Raw genomic sequence first — 15,986 nt, forward strand, 5'->3', positions numbered from 1 at the left:
ACTATTATTTATGCACATAACATTTGATAAATTGATGGTTTTTAAATTTAGTAACCATTTTTATTAGATCTCAGACTTCTACTACTTTGCTTTCTAGAATACATCCATCCTAAATTCCTTTAGTTAAGATTTGGCAGGTGGCAAGGTTTTGACTTTCTGAAAATATCTTAGGAATCTGAAAATTCCTCTACTGTTGTGAGATAGATGTGCCAGCTACACAATTTCAGGCTCTTATATTCTCTCAGAAAGAATATATTTTCAGGGATCATTGCTAGAGTTCGTTACATTCTCTCAGAACTTGGAAGAAAAACGTTCTGTGTTCTGATGCCCTTTATTTTAGATAGTTCTGCTCGCTCTCAGACTGACTTGCTTTCCCTGAAATTTCCTTTTTCTCTGGCTGACTTTAAGATTTTTGTTTTGTTTTCAGTGTTGTGTAATTTCACTATTTTGTCTTTGTGTAACTTTTTTTTTTTTTTTTGCCTTTACTCTGCCCTTCCTCAGCATTTATGTCTCCTATCCTGTACTAAAACTATGATGTTATACTAGCCTTTTCTTCTATTCGTACATTTCTTAAAATCTCATACTCCCCATTTTTCATCTCTACCACATTCTAGGTAGTTTCTTCATATTCTCCACTCACCAGTTTACTATTTCTCCCTTTAATAGTGTATTATTCCATTTAATCTATCCTTTTTCCTTGATTACATTTCTGAAAGTTATATTTAGCTGCTCTGCAGTTATGTCTTCTCTCATTGCTGTTACTTTTTATGATCTCATATTTTCCTTAAAATATTTACATACTTTAAAGTTATAACATAAATATGTAAATATTTTAGCATTTAAATATTTCAACCCTTTTAGAAATCTGTAAAGTTGTTTTTGTTTGTTGTTTGTTTCTAACTCATGGCTAGAAACCCTGTGTGTGTCTTTTATGTGTGTTTAGTGCTCTTGCTTATAAGCTCCAATTTGTTTGAACTTGATAGGTTAGCCCTTAACTGGTGATGCTTTCCTCCAAAAATATTTGCACATATTTTTGTAGAGAACCAAGGGTCCCACTGACCTAGAATGACTTTAGTGCCCCCTTAAAATCTCTCTCCGGCTTAATGTGGAATACTCAAATTCAGTTCCTCTCTCTTGATGGAGCCCAAGATGAGGATCCATATTACTCAGGTCCATATTTCTCAGGTCATTAATAACTTCTAAATTACATGACTTAATGAACATTACCAAAGAGCAGAGAGGACGAGATTAGTTTCTGGAAACCTGCATTGCTTTTAGTGGTTTCTGTCAATGATGCAATTCTAACAAAATCATACTTTCCAGTTTTTCCCTGGAGCCTTTTCTGGAGGAAGTGTCTTCCTACACTAAACAGAGACTTAAGCAAATTTGTTGCTTACGTGATTCCAAGAAATAGTCATCAATAGAAAGTGGATGATCAAAGGGGGAAGAGAGTAGTACAATTTCCAGACGTAAGAAACAATAGAGGAGATGCACTTCTTTTAAAATCAAAAGTTTCCACTTCAAGGTGGTGTCTTGAAATATTAGTGGAATGAACGTGAGCACTGTTTCTCTGACCCACATAGACACTTTGCCATTTTGAGGACTTCTGGTTCTGGCTTTGATACCATAGTTTGTAATAAACCCATGTTTCTTTAAGAACAAATAGAAGAGTTTAAAAATAAAAAGCTTTTAAGACAAGATGATCAATTCAGAGGGACTAGGTTCTCAGAGAGAGCAAAGAGAAGATACCACGGAAGGGTAAGCAAAAGTCTTAGGAACTGTTCTTCCTTTCAGAACATTATTTACTGACCATTTGCATGGAGCAGAAGTCTAAGAATCTAAGCAGAAGGGTGCAGCTATTAAGGAAGCAAGTCAGCAGAACTTTTAGCAACGTCACGACGCTAATGACAGGAAAATTGGAGTCTGGGACTGCCGCCATGGCAGCTAGAATGTGACTGTCTAACGGCCAAGTGAGAAGGGGGCAGTTTTTCCCTGGAGCCTTTTGGAGAATTCTTAAGCTGCTATAAAAGCAGAAGATTAAGAACATACGCCGGAAGCTACTGAAAATTTCATTAGAGTTTTCTGCAGTGCTGAGAGGTGAAAACTTCTAGTCAGAACATTCTAAGAAGAAGAGGTCATCGTATATACCCCAGACTCTCAAGTGACATTCTAGGAGGGGGACAGTCTAGCAAAAGAATCTGACAAAAACCATATTCCAGTCTTGAATCAGCCCAAATTCTAATTAAATGAAGTAATTTTACCCATTCACTTTCCTACCTGAAACATACTTAACTGTCCTTAATTTTGAATCTATATTCTTTTCCATAGATCTCCAGGTCCTATCTGCATGTCTGTTTCCATCCCCCTTGTGCTTGCCAATTTTGCCACTCATCTAGACTCAAGTTCCTTAAGCTATCTCTCAATGTGTTGGATCTTATCTCTTTTCATCTTTCATTATTTGAAAGTCTTCCCTCTCTTCCTTATCATAGCCTTTAACACACTAAATAGTAGTGGCTATCGATCTGTTTGTATTCCCACGAGAATGTAATTCTAGTGACAGGAGGAAGTGGGTCTGGCTTAGTCACTGCCACATTCCCCAAACTAGTTCAGGGTCTGAGACTGTGATTGCTTCACAAATATTTGTTGAATAAAGGAAGCTCAAGGGAAGGGAGAAGCTGATGCTTAGAAGTATACAGTGTACATTGAGTCCAACGTGGAAAACCCCATGCAAGAGTTATATTCGAGATACCAGATGGGAGAAATCACATCAAATTTCATTTTGTACCAGTCTTGAAAGGTAAGGAAAACTTCCTGCCCATTGTGCTATTGGGTTTTTTCGTTGCTAATTTGTGGGCTTTTCCAAAGGGCTCTCAAAGGTTCTGAACTGTATTTTCTCCAAATTTAATTACCTCTTCCTTTCATATACCCCTTTATATATGAGGGGATGAGTGACATAAAGAATTTCTTTGAGGGGCGCCTGGGTGGCTCAGTTAAGCATCTGGTTTTGGCTCAGGTCATGATCTCACAATTTGTGGGTTTGAGCCCCGTGTCGGGCTCTGTGCTGACAGCTCAGGGCCTGGAGCCTACTTTGGATTCTGTGTCTCCCTCTCTGCCCTCCCCTGCTCATTCTCTCTCTCTCTCTAAAACAAATATTTAAAAAATTAAAAAAACAAAAGAATTTCTTTGAAAGAATTATAATATGTATAGCAAATGAAGCATTTCTTAACTCCTGTAACTACCATACTCCTGAAAACTAATTTTAACACTAAAAATAAAATTGAAATTGGCATGTACATCATTAGCTTTTATATTACAAGATGATGCTTCCACAGATTATCCTCAATGATGATACTTATTTCCTATTCATCCAATAAGTTCAAGATAGGATACCTAGCAGAAATTGAAAGCATCTGTGGAAATTTAAGAAATTAATTGGTTATTGAGGCTTTTTCTTTTTAGAATTGTCAAACCAAACATATCCTAGTATGAATTCTCAGAATCTTATTTCAACACTTAAGGCTTAGTTTACCCCATGAGTACACACTCACTAAGGAGGAACTCTTCTCCTAAAAAGCTACTAACCTGGTCGATTTGGCTTTTTTGAGTTTACATGGTTAGCTGCAGAAACAGCATAGGACGAAGTGAAGGATCTGCTTTTGGTGAGGGTCATCATCACTGGGTTATTCCAAGAATCAGGACAAACAGCACTATAAAGACAGAGCATAAAGAAAAATGAAGAAATTATTAATCAATTATTGGGATAGATCTTGCCAGAACGCAATCACCATTTCCATATTCAGCTTGCCAATCTGAGTCATGGTCCAGCTTCAGCAACATGACTACATTACTTCCAAATAAAAAAAATAAGTTATCTGAGCTCAATTTCTGCTTCAGGGATACAGCAGTTACTCATCAAACATACTGGGTTAATAAAAGAGGAAAGATAATTTTCCTATTTATCCAGTTAGTAGGAACCAGACACCTTCTTAGTGTACTACTATAATCATGTTCCTCACAGATTTTCTAAAAACTTGACAAAGTTGTTTTTTTAATGTTTATTTTTGAGAGAGAGAAAGAGCAAGAGAGCATGTGTGAGCTGGGGAGGGAGATAGAGGATCTGAAGTGGGCCCTCCAATGAGAGCAGAGAGACCAATGCAGAGCTCGAACTCAGAAACCACAAGATCATGACCTGAGCCAAGTTGGATGCTTAACACACTGAGTCACTCAGGTGCCCCAAATTTGACAAAGCTTTTAACAAAGTTCGTAATTTACATTAGTTATGAATGGCAGGTGCCTCATCTATTCTTGGTATATCTGAATTTGAAAATTAAGTGATTATAAAATTATTCAAAGATAGTATTCTTTGCACAAGCATTTTTTTGTGAAGAAAAGGTTAGCAACAAGCATTTAGCCTACAATTTCTTTTATTGGTGACACTCTGGAAAGAAAGGGATGCTGAGCCAAATCCCCTTGTAAACACGTTAATGATGGACATTTTGATAAACACAGTGATGCTGTTTAGTAGGAGAAAGGTAATGGACAGTGAGTCTTCATCTAGGGATGCTTTTATCAAGCTATCCTTGGTTTGCCTAGATTATAACTATAAATAAATCTGGAATTAATGGATCTATGGAAGGTTGGGGAGGAGAATATTACACACCCATGTAATTAATGGGATATGAATTTTGGAGGTGTTCTAAAGCAAAATTTATTTGAATGCAGTGCTCAAAACCTTAAGTTAAATCTGAAACAGAATATATTGTAATTTGAGAATATATTGTAATTAGGAAGCTATGTTGGCAATCTTGGAATGCTCCATGGGAAAAACACCTGGTCATGTTTTGCTAATACCTTTGCGCTTTTAAACATTTGTAATTTTGGTACTAGGTCAGATCTATAATTTGCATGAGTATAATTGGACAATTTGACATTCTGCCAATCTTGGACTGGCAGCCTCCTTTCTGGCAGTGTAAGCAGGATGTACCTGGTCTGTGTGGCTTATTGTAAATAAACCTGAAATTGATGGAGGTATGGAGTCATGAATGGTGGAGATTGGTCGTGTAAGATGTATAATTAATAACGCATAATTTAGAGGTGTCCCATAAGCAAAATGGCTTCCTCTGTGCAAGCAACATTATGCATGAATTACTTAGAATTCTGCATGTTAAATACAAAATAGACCCATGTGCTAATGTGGAACAAAAGGACTTTTTTAGGGGGCTGCACTAATAGTTTCATACTTCTTGAAGGGAAGAATGCTAAGCATGTGTTTTACTACTGCCTATATTCTCTGATTATTAGTAACATTAGCAATTAATAAAATCCATAACTTACAGGGTGCCTGGGTGGCTCAGTCGGCTGGGCATCCGACTTTGGCTCAGGTCATGATCTCATGGTTTGTGAGTTCGAGCTCCATCTCGGGCTCTGTGCTGACAGCTCGTAGCCTGGAGCCTACTTTGGATTCTGTGTCTCCCTCTCTCTGCCCCTCCCCACTCATGGTCTGTCTCTCTCTTCTTCAGATATAAATAAACATTAAAAACAATTCAAAAAAATCTGTATATTGAATTCCATTTAACACTCTGACACTTATGTTACTTCATTTCTTATTTTCCTTTTCATATTTTTCTTCACTTATTGACTTAGGTATTTAAAAACTTCATCTTTTCTCCTAATTCTAATAGCAGTTTACAAAACAAATTATAACAAAGACATGTTATAGAGTGAATGAACTATAGAATGAACTCCAGTGATTATCAATTAAGAAAAAAAGCACACAAAATAATATTTGTTTCATATTCTTCTTGAAATCTCATTCTAGGCATTTCAGAATGCCTAAAATTCTGAAACAATGAAATCAAAGAAAACTTAGAATCTGAGATAGATAACTACACTATTTCTTTACAGCGCTGTTCTTTAACTTCTTTTGCTTGATTGAATGACCAATAAGATTACTATGAAGAATTTTTATGCAATGTATATTGGCCTAGGAGTTTTAATTTCTTAGTACATAACATAATGAATGGTTATTACTTTTCTATGGAGACTTTTAAAAGACAAGACCTTAACATTAACTGCATTTTATTATATTTGTATATTTGTTATTATCACAAAAAGTTTTCTATTATGAAAGCTAGCTCAAAAGCTGTCTACTTTTTAATGAAAACATTGAAAATATGCTAATTCTGCAAAGTTTTATAAAGTATAATAGAATACCTTTAATAATTAAGTTAATAAATGAACTTGAAGAAAAATTAAAATTCTAGCTATACAGTCCTTAATATAACATTTATTAAAACAGATATCAATAAAACAATAAAGCCATATGTTTATGTATATGTAGATATACGTATATGTGTATGTATATATGTGCATTATAATTTACTGGCACTTTCAAATACATTGCCTTCTGTGAGCCTCACAATAGCTTTCAGCTTTGGACTGACCCTCACACCTTCATGATTGCTGTTTCAATCACATAAATATGTACATAATAATTTGGGTTTGGAAGAGGAAAGTAGCTTGGGGAAACCTTTACTTGGTCACCTCAAGGTGACAAGAGGAAAAGTTTGTACATGTCTGCTGTGGAAGATCTCAATCCCCTTCCACAAATGTAAATTTTATAATCTTAGTTCTACCCATAACAACACCATCCAAGGTTCAAAAAGTCTTACCAGATCCTAAGTTTTTGTTGTTGTTGTTGTTTGTTTTTAAACCAAGTTTCCTTTCTGCCTAATATACTGAAGGAGGGGTCAGTTCAGTCAGTCACTAGGGTGTGATTTATTTCAGACTTTTGTGACTTATCTCAAGCCTATTTTTTTTTTTTTGAAGCACCTGGTATTCTTCTACCTGATTTATCTCACAATTGTGCCACAGTTCCCCCTTCTCTGAAGGATTCTTTGCAGAGGATGCTGAGGCTCAGACAAGGACTGCTCTTCAGGACACGCATCTCTGAGTGGTAGGGCCAAGGTCTTTCTGATCCTCAGTCCAGCGTCCTTTCTACCCGGCTGTAGGTAAAACTACCCAGGAGTGAATCACCTAGCTAAATACTGAAGGGGACGTAAGGTAAGCTGAGGGTTGCTCCTAATTTCCACTTCTCACCTCTGTTCTTCTGATAACTACAGTCCTCAGAGTCTTCAATAGGCACATAGGAAAGGAAGAAACAAAAAGGCTGAAAGGGAAGAAACCACAAGAGCTAACACTCAAATCAGTTTTGAAATCTATCTGTAGTTTTATCAATAGGTCTTCTAAGTGAATTTTTAACTTTGGTTTATATTCAGGGCTGAAGATGATCTATGGCTATCTTTTCACTGTTTTCACCCATGACAAAGGAGTCCACCAAAACTAGTTGTAGTTAATGGTGGTACTATTGCCACTAATATATGGTTATTCCCTTAAATTCTCTTCAGAATGAATTTCATTTACTCATTGTGGTGAAAATTTGTACTGTTTTCAGATTTTATATCAGGATTTTCAATAGTATAGTGAAATTAAGGAATAGTAAAATTAGGGGGGGAAGTATACTCTGGCAAGTCAGCTTTAAGTATTTTTTTTTCTTGGACAAAGAAAATGAATGAGATTTTACACTCTTCCTAAATTATGTTGAAAATATTTGATTATGAGTATTTATTTCATTAAGCAGGATGACAGGATCCCTGGGAGTTCAGCTCATAAAAGTTCTTGAAACCCTCTTCATGATAATTTCAGTTACAGTCCTTAATCTCACTTAACTAAGAAGAAAAGAAATATAAGAAATGAAATGTGACAAGAAGTAACAAACAATTACAGAAATAAAGGAATCATTCAAAAATGCACAAATGGACTTCTGGCAAAGTCACTGTATGGAAAAAAAATCATGGGGCATTAGCTATTCTATGACAGAAATCCTGGAAAATTTGGTCGGTAAAATAGCTTCCCTAAAGATATACACTGAGAACAAAATCCATTTTCTTTCTTTACAAAAAAATTTTTTTAATGTTTATTCATGTTTGATAGAGAAAGAGCACAAGCAGGGGTGGGGCAGAGAGAGGGAGACACACAATCCAAAGCAGTTTCCAGGCTCTGAGCTGTCAGCATAGAGCCCAACATGGGGCTTGAGCTCAAAAACTGTGAGATCATGACCCAAGCCAAAGTCAGACCCTTAACCAACTGAGCCACCCAGGCACCCCCAAAATTCATTTTCTTAAGGAACAAATATTTAACTATGATCCAGTATCACTTATCAATATTTGCTGTTGGAGACACTGACAATAGTCAATATTTTCAGAGGAATAATATATCACCAAAGACCTGTAATTTAAAACTTTAGGAAATGTTCATGAATCAGATTGGGTAATCTTCTCCTGTGGTGGCATTTAAAGTTTTACAGAAGTCCAGGTAATAAAATGGAGAATTACACTGATACATGAAAGAATCATTTGAGTTTGCTTTGGATTCTATAGGTTCATTAGACTATCCATGTTAATATGGGAGAAACCAATTAAACATATTTTTAAATGACAAAGAAAGAAAAGTTAGTCATTAAAGTTCTAATTCGAAAGGTTTCCATTTCTCTGCCAATCTCAAAATAGTGCTTTATTGATATTCAAGGCCCAGATCAGGAGAAAATTACTTCTAATATTACCTTCATGGAGTTCAACAAAGATGTGGTTATTTTTTAGTCATTTCATCATTAATAAAACTGATGCAAGTGTTTCGAAAACCTGAAATCGTATGGGAAATGTTCTCAAAATTACTGAATTCATACAAAGTATGCTATTTTTATTCTAACTAGAAAAGGACAAACACAATAGCTCCCTCTAAAAGCACCTCTTTCACGAAGTTTTCTTCAAAATTCTTTCTAGATCTTAACACTATCTTTCTTTAGCTTTGGTAATTCTGGCTTTTAAATCACTTTGTAAAATTTTAATTAACATACTACATAAAGTCTATTCTGTTTCTCAAGTGAGATATTGTCAACATATTAGTTTCAGGTGTATAATGATTTGATATTTGTATATATTGTGAAATAATCACCATAATAAGTCTTGTTAGCATCCATCCCCACACAGTAAAAAAATTTTTTTTCCTTGAGAGGAGGATTTTTAAGATTTACTCTTTTAGCTACTTTCAAATGTGTGATATGGTATTACTAACTATAGTCACTATGCTGTATATTATATCCCTATCACAATTATTTAAAACTCAAAGTTTGTACCTTTTGACCCCCTTTCCCTATTTGGCCCACGTCACCCCCCATGTCCTGTCTCTGCTAGCCACCAATTTGTCCTTTGTCTAAATAAACTTTAAATCACCAAATGTTTGAACATATCCAGATACCTTCAGGATGACGATCTACTTTTTGATCTGATCTTTTGCCTTTCATATCATACTAGGATAACCGGTCTGGTGGGCTGGGGGAAATCTAACAACAATTTGCAAATATCAGGTTGTATGACTTTGATTTAAGAATCTCAATATGAATCTCAGTCTCTGTAAAATCTAGCCTACCTTTGCTCTGGGCTCAACTCTTCCCATCCTGTCATACTGGCGGGCATTAACTCAACTCCCTGTTCCCATTTACATGTAAGGTCACACAACACAACTTAAGCCTAACTATCTAATATTAATCCCTATAGTGCTGCTCTGCATTTAAACCATATACCATCTTCATTTTTGACACTGGCCTCCAAGCAACTGTAATTAGTTGGTCCACCTTTCCTCTGCAATTTATCATTCCTTTTGGCAAATAACTTCTCTAGAGACATGAAACCGACAGGAGCATTGCCTAACCTTGATGAAGATGCTTCATGCAGTTTGATGCTGGCACTACGGTCCCTCCGGACTGGGGCAGGCTCCAAAGTGGGTAGGCCTGTGGCTGAGGTGGTGGTTGTCCAAGTTGATGAAACACGTCTCAACAAACCAGGAGGCAAACTCCTTCTCAGACGCTAGGAAGAAGGAGTGTTGATTTTATTATCAAGCATATTTTTGATCACTGACTTCTATGTAATATAATGGGAGGAAATGGGTTTTAAATTGGAAGCAAATTTATTAAAATCTATTGGCTGAATATTACCTATCTGGATCTAGGTGGTCAGGAATTCAATAAAGGAATGACTATTACAAAATTAACATTTTGGGGTCTTCATCTAAACGATGACAGGGGCTCCTGGGTGGCTCAGTCAAGTTGAGCATCCAACTTCAGCTCAGGTCATGATCTTGCAGTTCGTGAGTTCAAGCCCCGCATCGGGCTCTGTGCTGACAGCTCAGAGCCTGGAGCCTCCCTCAGATGCTGTGTTCTCCCCCTGTCTCTCTGCCTCTCCCCCACTTGCACTGTCCCTCTCTCAAAAATAAACATTAAAAAAAAGAATGACTCTGATACTAGCTTCCTATATTTCCTAAAGGTCTGAATATTCATCTTAGAATGTAATTCAATAGTAAGAGAAGAGGTCAAGCATTTTACATATCAGGATTGATGCCTAACTTCATGTCTCTTTTGAGACTGAAAGGAATCAGTTAATCTCTCTTCATTCCTTTACTGTCTTATCATGCTTAGCCATACTTTTTGCAGAGAGGCAGATGTTCAAAAAATTATGTAAATACCTAATTGAGAAAGCTGTGTGAAAAACACATTCCTGAGTCAAGAGACTCAGAATAGCTAAAGCAAGGGTGTAACTGACTGACCACTAGCTAAAGAGGACAGACGCCTGTTTACCAAACAGACAACTGCAGGATGTGCCAGAGATGACTTAAAACTTTTTTTTTTTTTTTAGTCTTTAATATGACCCATTCTCATGCAAGGTCTAAACTGGCTGTAGGATCTGATTTCCTACAGCTTATGTTTGTAAAACTCCGATCTTACATGTAAAAAGAAAGAATTCTACAAATAACTAAGGCCATCTTTTACCTTAAATAATCCAGAATCAATCAAAACTGTTCTGAGTTCAAAACTTCTTGGGTTTGGGAAAACCAGGAGCATACGCTGAAGGGTATCACACAAAGAAATCATGTGCAGAGCATCCTTGGGTTTCAGAAGACACCAGATTTTAAACACTAGGAGCAGGGACTTTTTCCTGCCCCCACCCCTCACTGCTACATCTTTAGCCCACAGAACAGAGCCTGGCATAGAGGAGTAAAATCTTAAAATCTTCTTCAAAGTCAAAATAATAATAATAATTAAAAAAAAGGTAACATAACAAGGTAAAGCTTTCACTTGTAGAAAGCTATTAGGTTTAAGGACACAAGTCTTTATGTTTAAGTTTTTATTAACTTTGATCACCATGATCAACACGTCTTCACTGAGTCACTGACACAAATCTTCCATATGGGTGTGGGGTGACAACAAACAGACCCAGAAAACAAAACAAAAAAAATTTAACCTTTCCAGGAACGTGTCCTTAATACTTACCTTGGGAATAGCCAGCTTGTCTTTTTCAGAGCTTTCTTCAGAATCAGAACAGGTGTAGTTTTCACTGAAGGAAATAACAGGATTTACGCGGGGCTTGTGAATAGCCTGGAAGGTGAGCTGGGTGCTAAGCAGGTTGCTCACGGCCCTCAAGGATGTGCACACGTTGGGGGGCAGAGAAGGGTCTGCCAGGAGGTCGGTAATGAGACCATGAGCTTCACCCATCACGGCAATATCCACAGTAATACTGGTTCCTGAAGACTGAGACACCAAAGGAACAGTCAAGTGAGAGAAGAGCTGAGGCTGAAGGCACAGACAAAATTGGGCTTTTTTCTCAGAAATGAGCTGATTGACTCTTTCAGGTTGCAGTAAAGTACATTCAAGTCACATTTCTGTTTCAAATTTACCCAAATGTGCCATGTCTTTTGCCATTTTTGTGTTCATGCATGTTTTTTAATGTTAGAACTTGGGGAGGGGTGAGACATATTTGAAGAAATCCAAAAGATAACTAGTTTTTCAAAGGCAAGAAGTTTCAGAGAACTGGGGGAAAAAACAAACAAACAAACAAACAAACAAACAAAAACTTCCTATCAGCCACTCCTTATGAAGACCTCAACATTTAACTGCACTTTATTTAGAAATTTCATTCTGAAAGTAACATTAATATACTGTAAACTTTTTTCTCTTCCTCCTTTTTTTTAAAGTAGGTTTCATGCCAGCGCAGAGCCCAACACAGGGCTTGACCTCATAATCCCAAGATCAAGACCTGAGCTGAGATCAAGACTCTGATGCTTAATCAACTGAGCCACCCAGATGCCCCAATGTACTGTAACTTTTAATTCAGTAATATTTTAATGTGATAGTTTAGCCTGGTATGTGGTAGTTATTTAATTAAATGTTAAAGACAAGCACAAAAAGCAACTCCATTTGTGATCAAATTCACACATTGTCCCTCTTCTTGTGGTTGGTAAGAATAGTCATTTTAGTTCTGGTATTCTGCGGCACATCTGTCATATTTTGCAAAGTGCCTCTAACACTGAGAGTCATTACTCTGTATTTGCTGAAGAAAGGAAGAGCACAAAAAACGGAGGACAGGGATGCTCCCGGACCTGCTGGCCAGGACCAAATGCAGGCAGGAAGGCATGAGAGCAAAGGAGAGAATGGGCAAAGTCAAGGCCAAGAGAGTAGGTGAAGCTTAAAGACAGCGCATCAAAGACCGTTAATATTGGAACAGTGCCACAATATGAGGCACAGGAAACCCACATAACAGCATAACAGATTCTGGAACTAGGCTACTTGCATCCAAATCATGACTCGTAACCTTACCACTATCTAGCTGCATGATTTCTGTCAAGTCACTAAGATTCCATCCTGTGATTTCTACATCCGTAAAGTGGATACAGTAATAGCACCAACTTCAGAAGGTAATTGTAAGAATTAAATGGGGTAATACATGTAAAGCACTCAATATTGTGCTGGCAATTCTAAGTGTTCAATACGGATAATGGTAAAAATAATAATGATAATTCTAGAGTTTTTCAATAAGAGGATGTTACAAGTTTGGCTATATATTTGGAAGAAAAGTTTAATCATCTGCAACAGACTCAAAAATAAACTCCAGAGAGATGAAAAATTTAAGCATATAAAATTACAAGCAATTTATTAAAAGCAAATACTGGGGAGTAAGTTATAATCTTGGAATGTTAGAAAAAACTATATAACTTCATAACCTGTCAATGAAATATATGACAGGTAGGAATAAAGACATAAGCTTCTATGTAAGAAAATACACCATAAGCAAAGGTAAAGAAGACTGAGAAAATATTTGCCTCACAGAGAAGAAAAAACATATCCAAATGAAGAGCTTCTAAAAAAAATCAATAAAAGACAAATTTGGATAAAGGGACTGAATAGACAATTCAAACAAAATGTAAATAATCAAATACATAAAAAGCTCCTGGTCTCCCTCATATTTAAAATGCAAATTCATGTAATGAAAACTTTTACTCATCAACGTGGCAAAATAATAAAGGATTGATAGCACCAAGTATTAGTAATAGTTTGAGGAAATAAGCAGTGAGTCAAAATAACCCAGTATTTGTGGAAGGGCATTTTGCTGAGTCTATCAATGTGTCATTTAAGTGCATATATCCTATTATCCAGTAAAACAATGTTGACAGACATCTAAAGAAAAACTGCAAATACGTAAAAACATGAGGACAAAGACACAAAAAGTACAATAGTACTCTTACAACAACCAGAGAATGCAGTCATAAATGGGTATCTACAGGGAAAATGATACAAAGTTGTATTCTGACTATATTATACACTGGTATATAGTTGTTTTTTTTTTTTTTTAAAGATTTGGGTAGATCTATAAATGATTACTTGAAAAAACACTCATATTGTTCACTGGTGGAGAAAGGTAGGTTCTCAAAAAAGTGAATATGCATTATTTTTTATGATCAGAAAAATATAAAAATGATGAAAACACCCATCATACAGGAAGACATGTAGCCTTGTAACAACTGTAAGTAAAGGCTAAATTTTTCTGTAAAGATACAGTATAGAATAGTTATGTCTTTTACCTTGGAATAATAGTAACCATAATGATCATAGCGGCAGCTGATACTTATTCAGCACAAGTCTACAAAGTAGTTACTTCATTTATTAACTCCATTTTTATTAAGATAACTTGCCAAAATCATAGTCAGATAGCTGAAACATGGAAACAACAGGTTGCAAATAAAGGTACTCTGATTCTACAGCTTAAGTGCTAACCCAGTACACCAGAATACATGTTGATTGTTTTTTACCTTATGTTCCTAAATATATCTGTAATTATCTAATGCTTTATTTAATCACTGTGTCAAGCTTTTCTCTGTTTGGAAGACTAAATATCTGTTATGAACCAATGTACAAATTTAAGTGTAATGTTAATATCTTTAGGATACATAATTATGCATACTTCACATATGTACCTACATTGCCAACTTCAAAACTGTTCATGAGAAATGCCACTGAACTAAGTTAACATTTTCCTTTGGAAACACATTTTTTTCAAGTGCATCTCTAAATATGATGCTTTTAAAAAACTCACTCAGTGTGACCTTCTGAAAAACTAATATTTATTCCTATCCATGTTTCTCTAATAAACTTAAAATAACAAGTCACTGTATTGTTCCCCTTAAAAAGTGAAAATTTAAGTCAAATTGTTTTTAGGACATAAAATTTTCAGACTTTCTGACAATGAAATTAACAGTTTATGTGCTAATAATTAATAATTAAAGAGATTTTCTCAAAATGCTCTCACCATACAAAATTTACAAACCTGAAGAAAAAGTAGAGCATGTTCATTGATAATTAGAACTATAATTTTTAATGAATTATTGGTGAGAGAACAAGTCTTTTTTTATAATTCTTTAATTTTATAACATATTTTCTTTTTTAATGCATTTATGTACTCAGAAAAAAACCCAAATCTTAAGCATTTTTAAAGTAATTTTAAAATAGAAACAGTACTGAAAACTCATTCTCCTGTCATTGTTAGTGTTACGTAAGAATTTAGAAAATAAGCACAATATGTATTTCAATGCTATTTATTCCATAGCTTTTGTAAAAACAAAGGTCTTCAAGTAAAAACAAAGCAATATTCATGCCAGTAAGTAGTAAATTATCCATATTGGAATTAGCTATGAAAGCAAAGTGAACATTTTTACTATGGAAAAAGTATACTTTAATGAAATATACTTAATACTGGAATGAAACCAGGTCTTTGCTCTACTGGTTTTCTGATTCAAGAATAGAATTGTATAAAAGTCAAAAGTTGCATCACACACAGACGTTATCACCACTTTTTGGCTCAAATAACTAAAGGCTTCAATGAGGCATAAAATCTAAAACCAACAATCAGATTTGTTTGCCACAAAATCTCCAAGGCTACCACACGCGACTCACTGAAAGGCAGACAGATCACTATTTCAATAAGCAGCAGGCAAATTACAAAGACACAGGCGAGTCCAAGGAGTAAGTAACAAGGAATTTTAGGAGAGAGAAGCTTTGGTCAATGGTAGAGTTTTTTCATCGGAAGATACAAAATACGAAACAAGAGTGACTCACAAAGAGGATATTGCCATACCCTATCCAACTTTAAAAATAACATAACTAAATTTCTAGGCATACTCAGAAATATTCCATTTCACTGGTGAAACCTTAGTGATAATAAATACTAAAGGTTAAGTTTATATAAAAGCTACTTTAAAGGAAAGTCTTAAGCTAACAGCATGAAATCATCTTTCAGTGCAGTAATGAACTATATATACTAGAGCATAAAACCACGGTTGAGTTGTTTTATGGTGGAGATAATCAAACAAATCTTTTCCTTAAAAAAAAAAAACAGGATCAAACAATATAAAACATTCTACTTAGCAAGCTCTCCTTATAACAGAAATATTTACACTTAACATTTAAGAAGATGCAAGTACAATTCCCTACACACTGTTTAAATGACAACCAAATTTGGATTGTTACCTTTAAATAGAAACTAGGGAATTTAAGTCTGATAAACAGTAAAGTGTGGTTTTATATATTTTAAATATATATATAT

At 35.4% G+C, this 15,986-nt stretch overlaps 1 protein-coding gene across 2 annotated transcripts in view; it reads right to left on the bottom strand.

Moving 5' to 3' along the window:
* The window catches only part of PDE3A (phosphodiesterase 3A), a 323,656-nt gene that overhangs the window by 55,851 nt on the left and 251,819 nt on the right, over window positions 1-15,986 (bottom strand). For both annotated transcript variants that reach the window (XM_040488738.1, XM_040488739.1), the window contains 3 exons: window positions 11,384-11,641; window positions 9,769-9,923; window positions 3,583-3,707 (listed from right to left, as the gene is read on the bottom strand). In XM_040488738.1, the coding sequence (XP_040344672.1) occupies window positions 3,583-3,707; window positions 9,769-9,923; window positions 11,384-11,641 (538 nt within the window). The remainder of the gene's footprint in view (window positions 1-3,582; window positions 3,708-9,768; window positions 9,924-11,383; window positions 11,642-15,986) is intronic.

This window comes from Herpailurus yagouaroundi, unplaced genomic scaffold (assembly GCF_014898765.1).
Source record: "Herpailurus yagouaroundi ecotype Mexico unplaced genomic scaffold, PumYag 166, whole genome shotgun sequence".
NCBI lineage: Eukaryota > Metazoa > Chordata > Mammalia > Carnivora > Felidae > Herpailurus > Herpailurus yagouaroundi.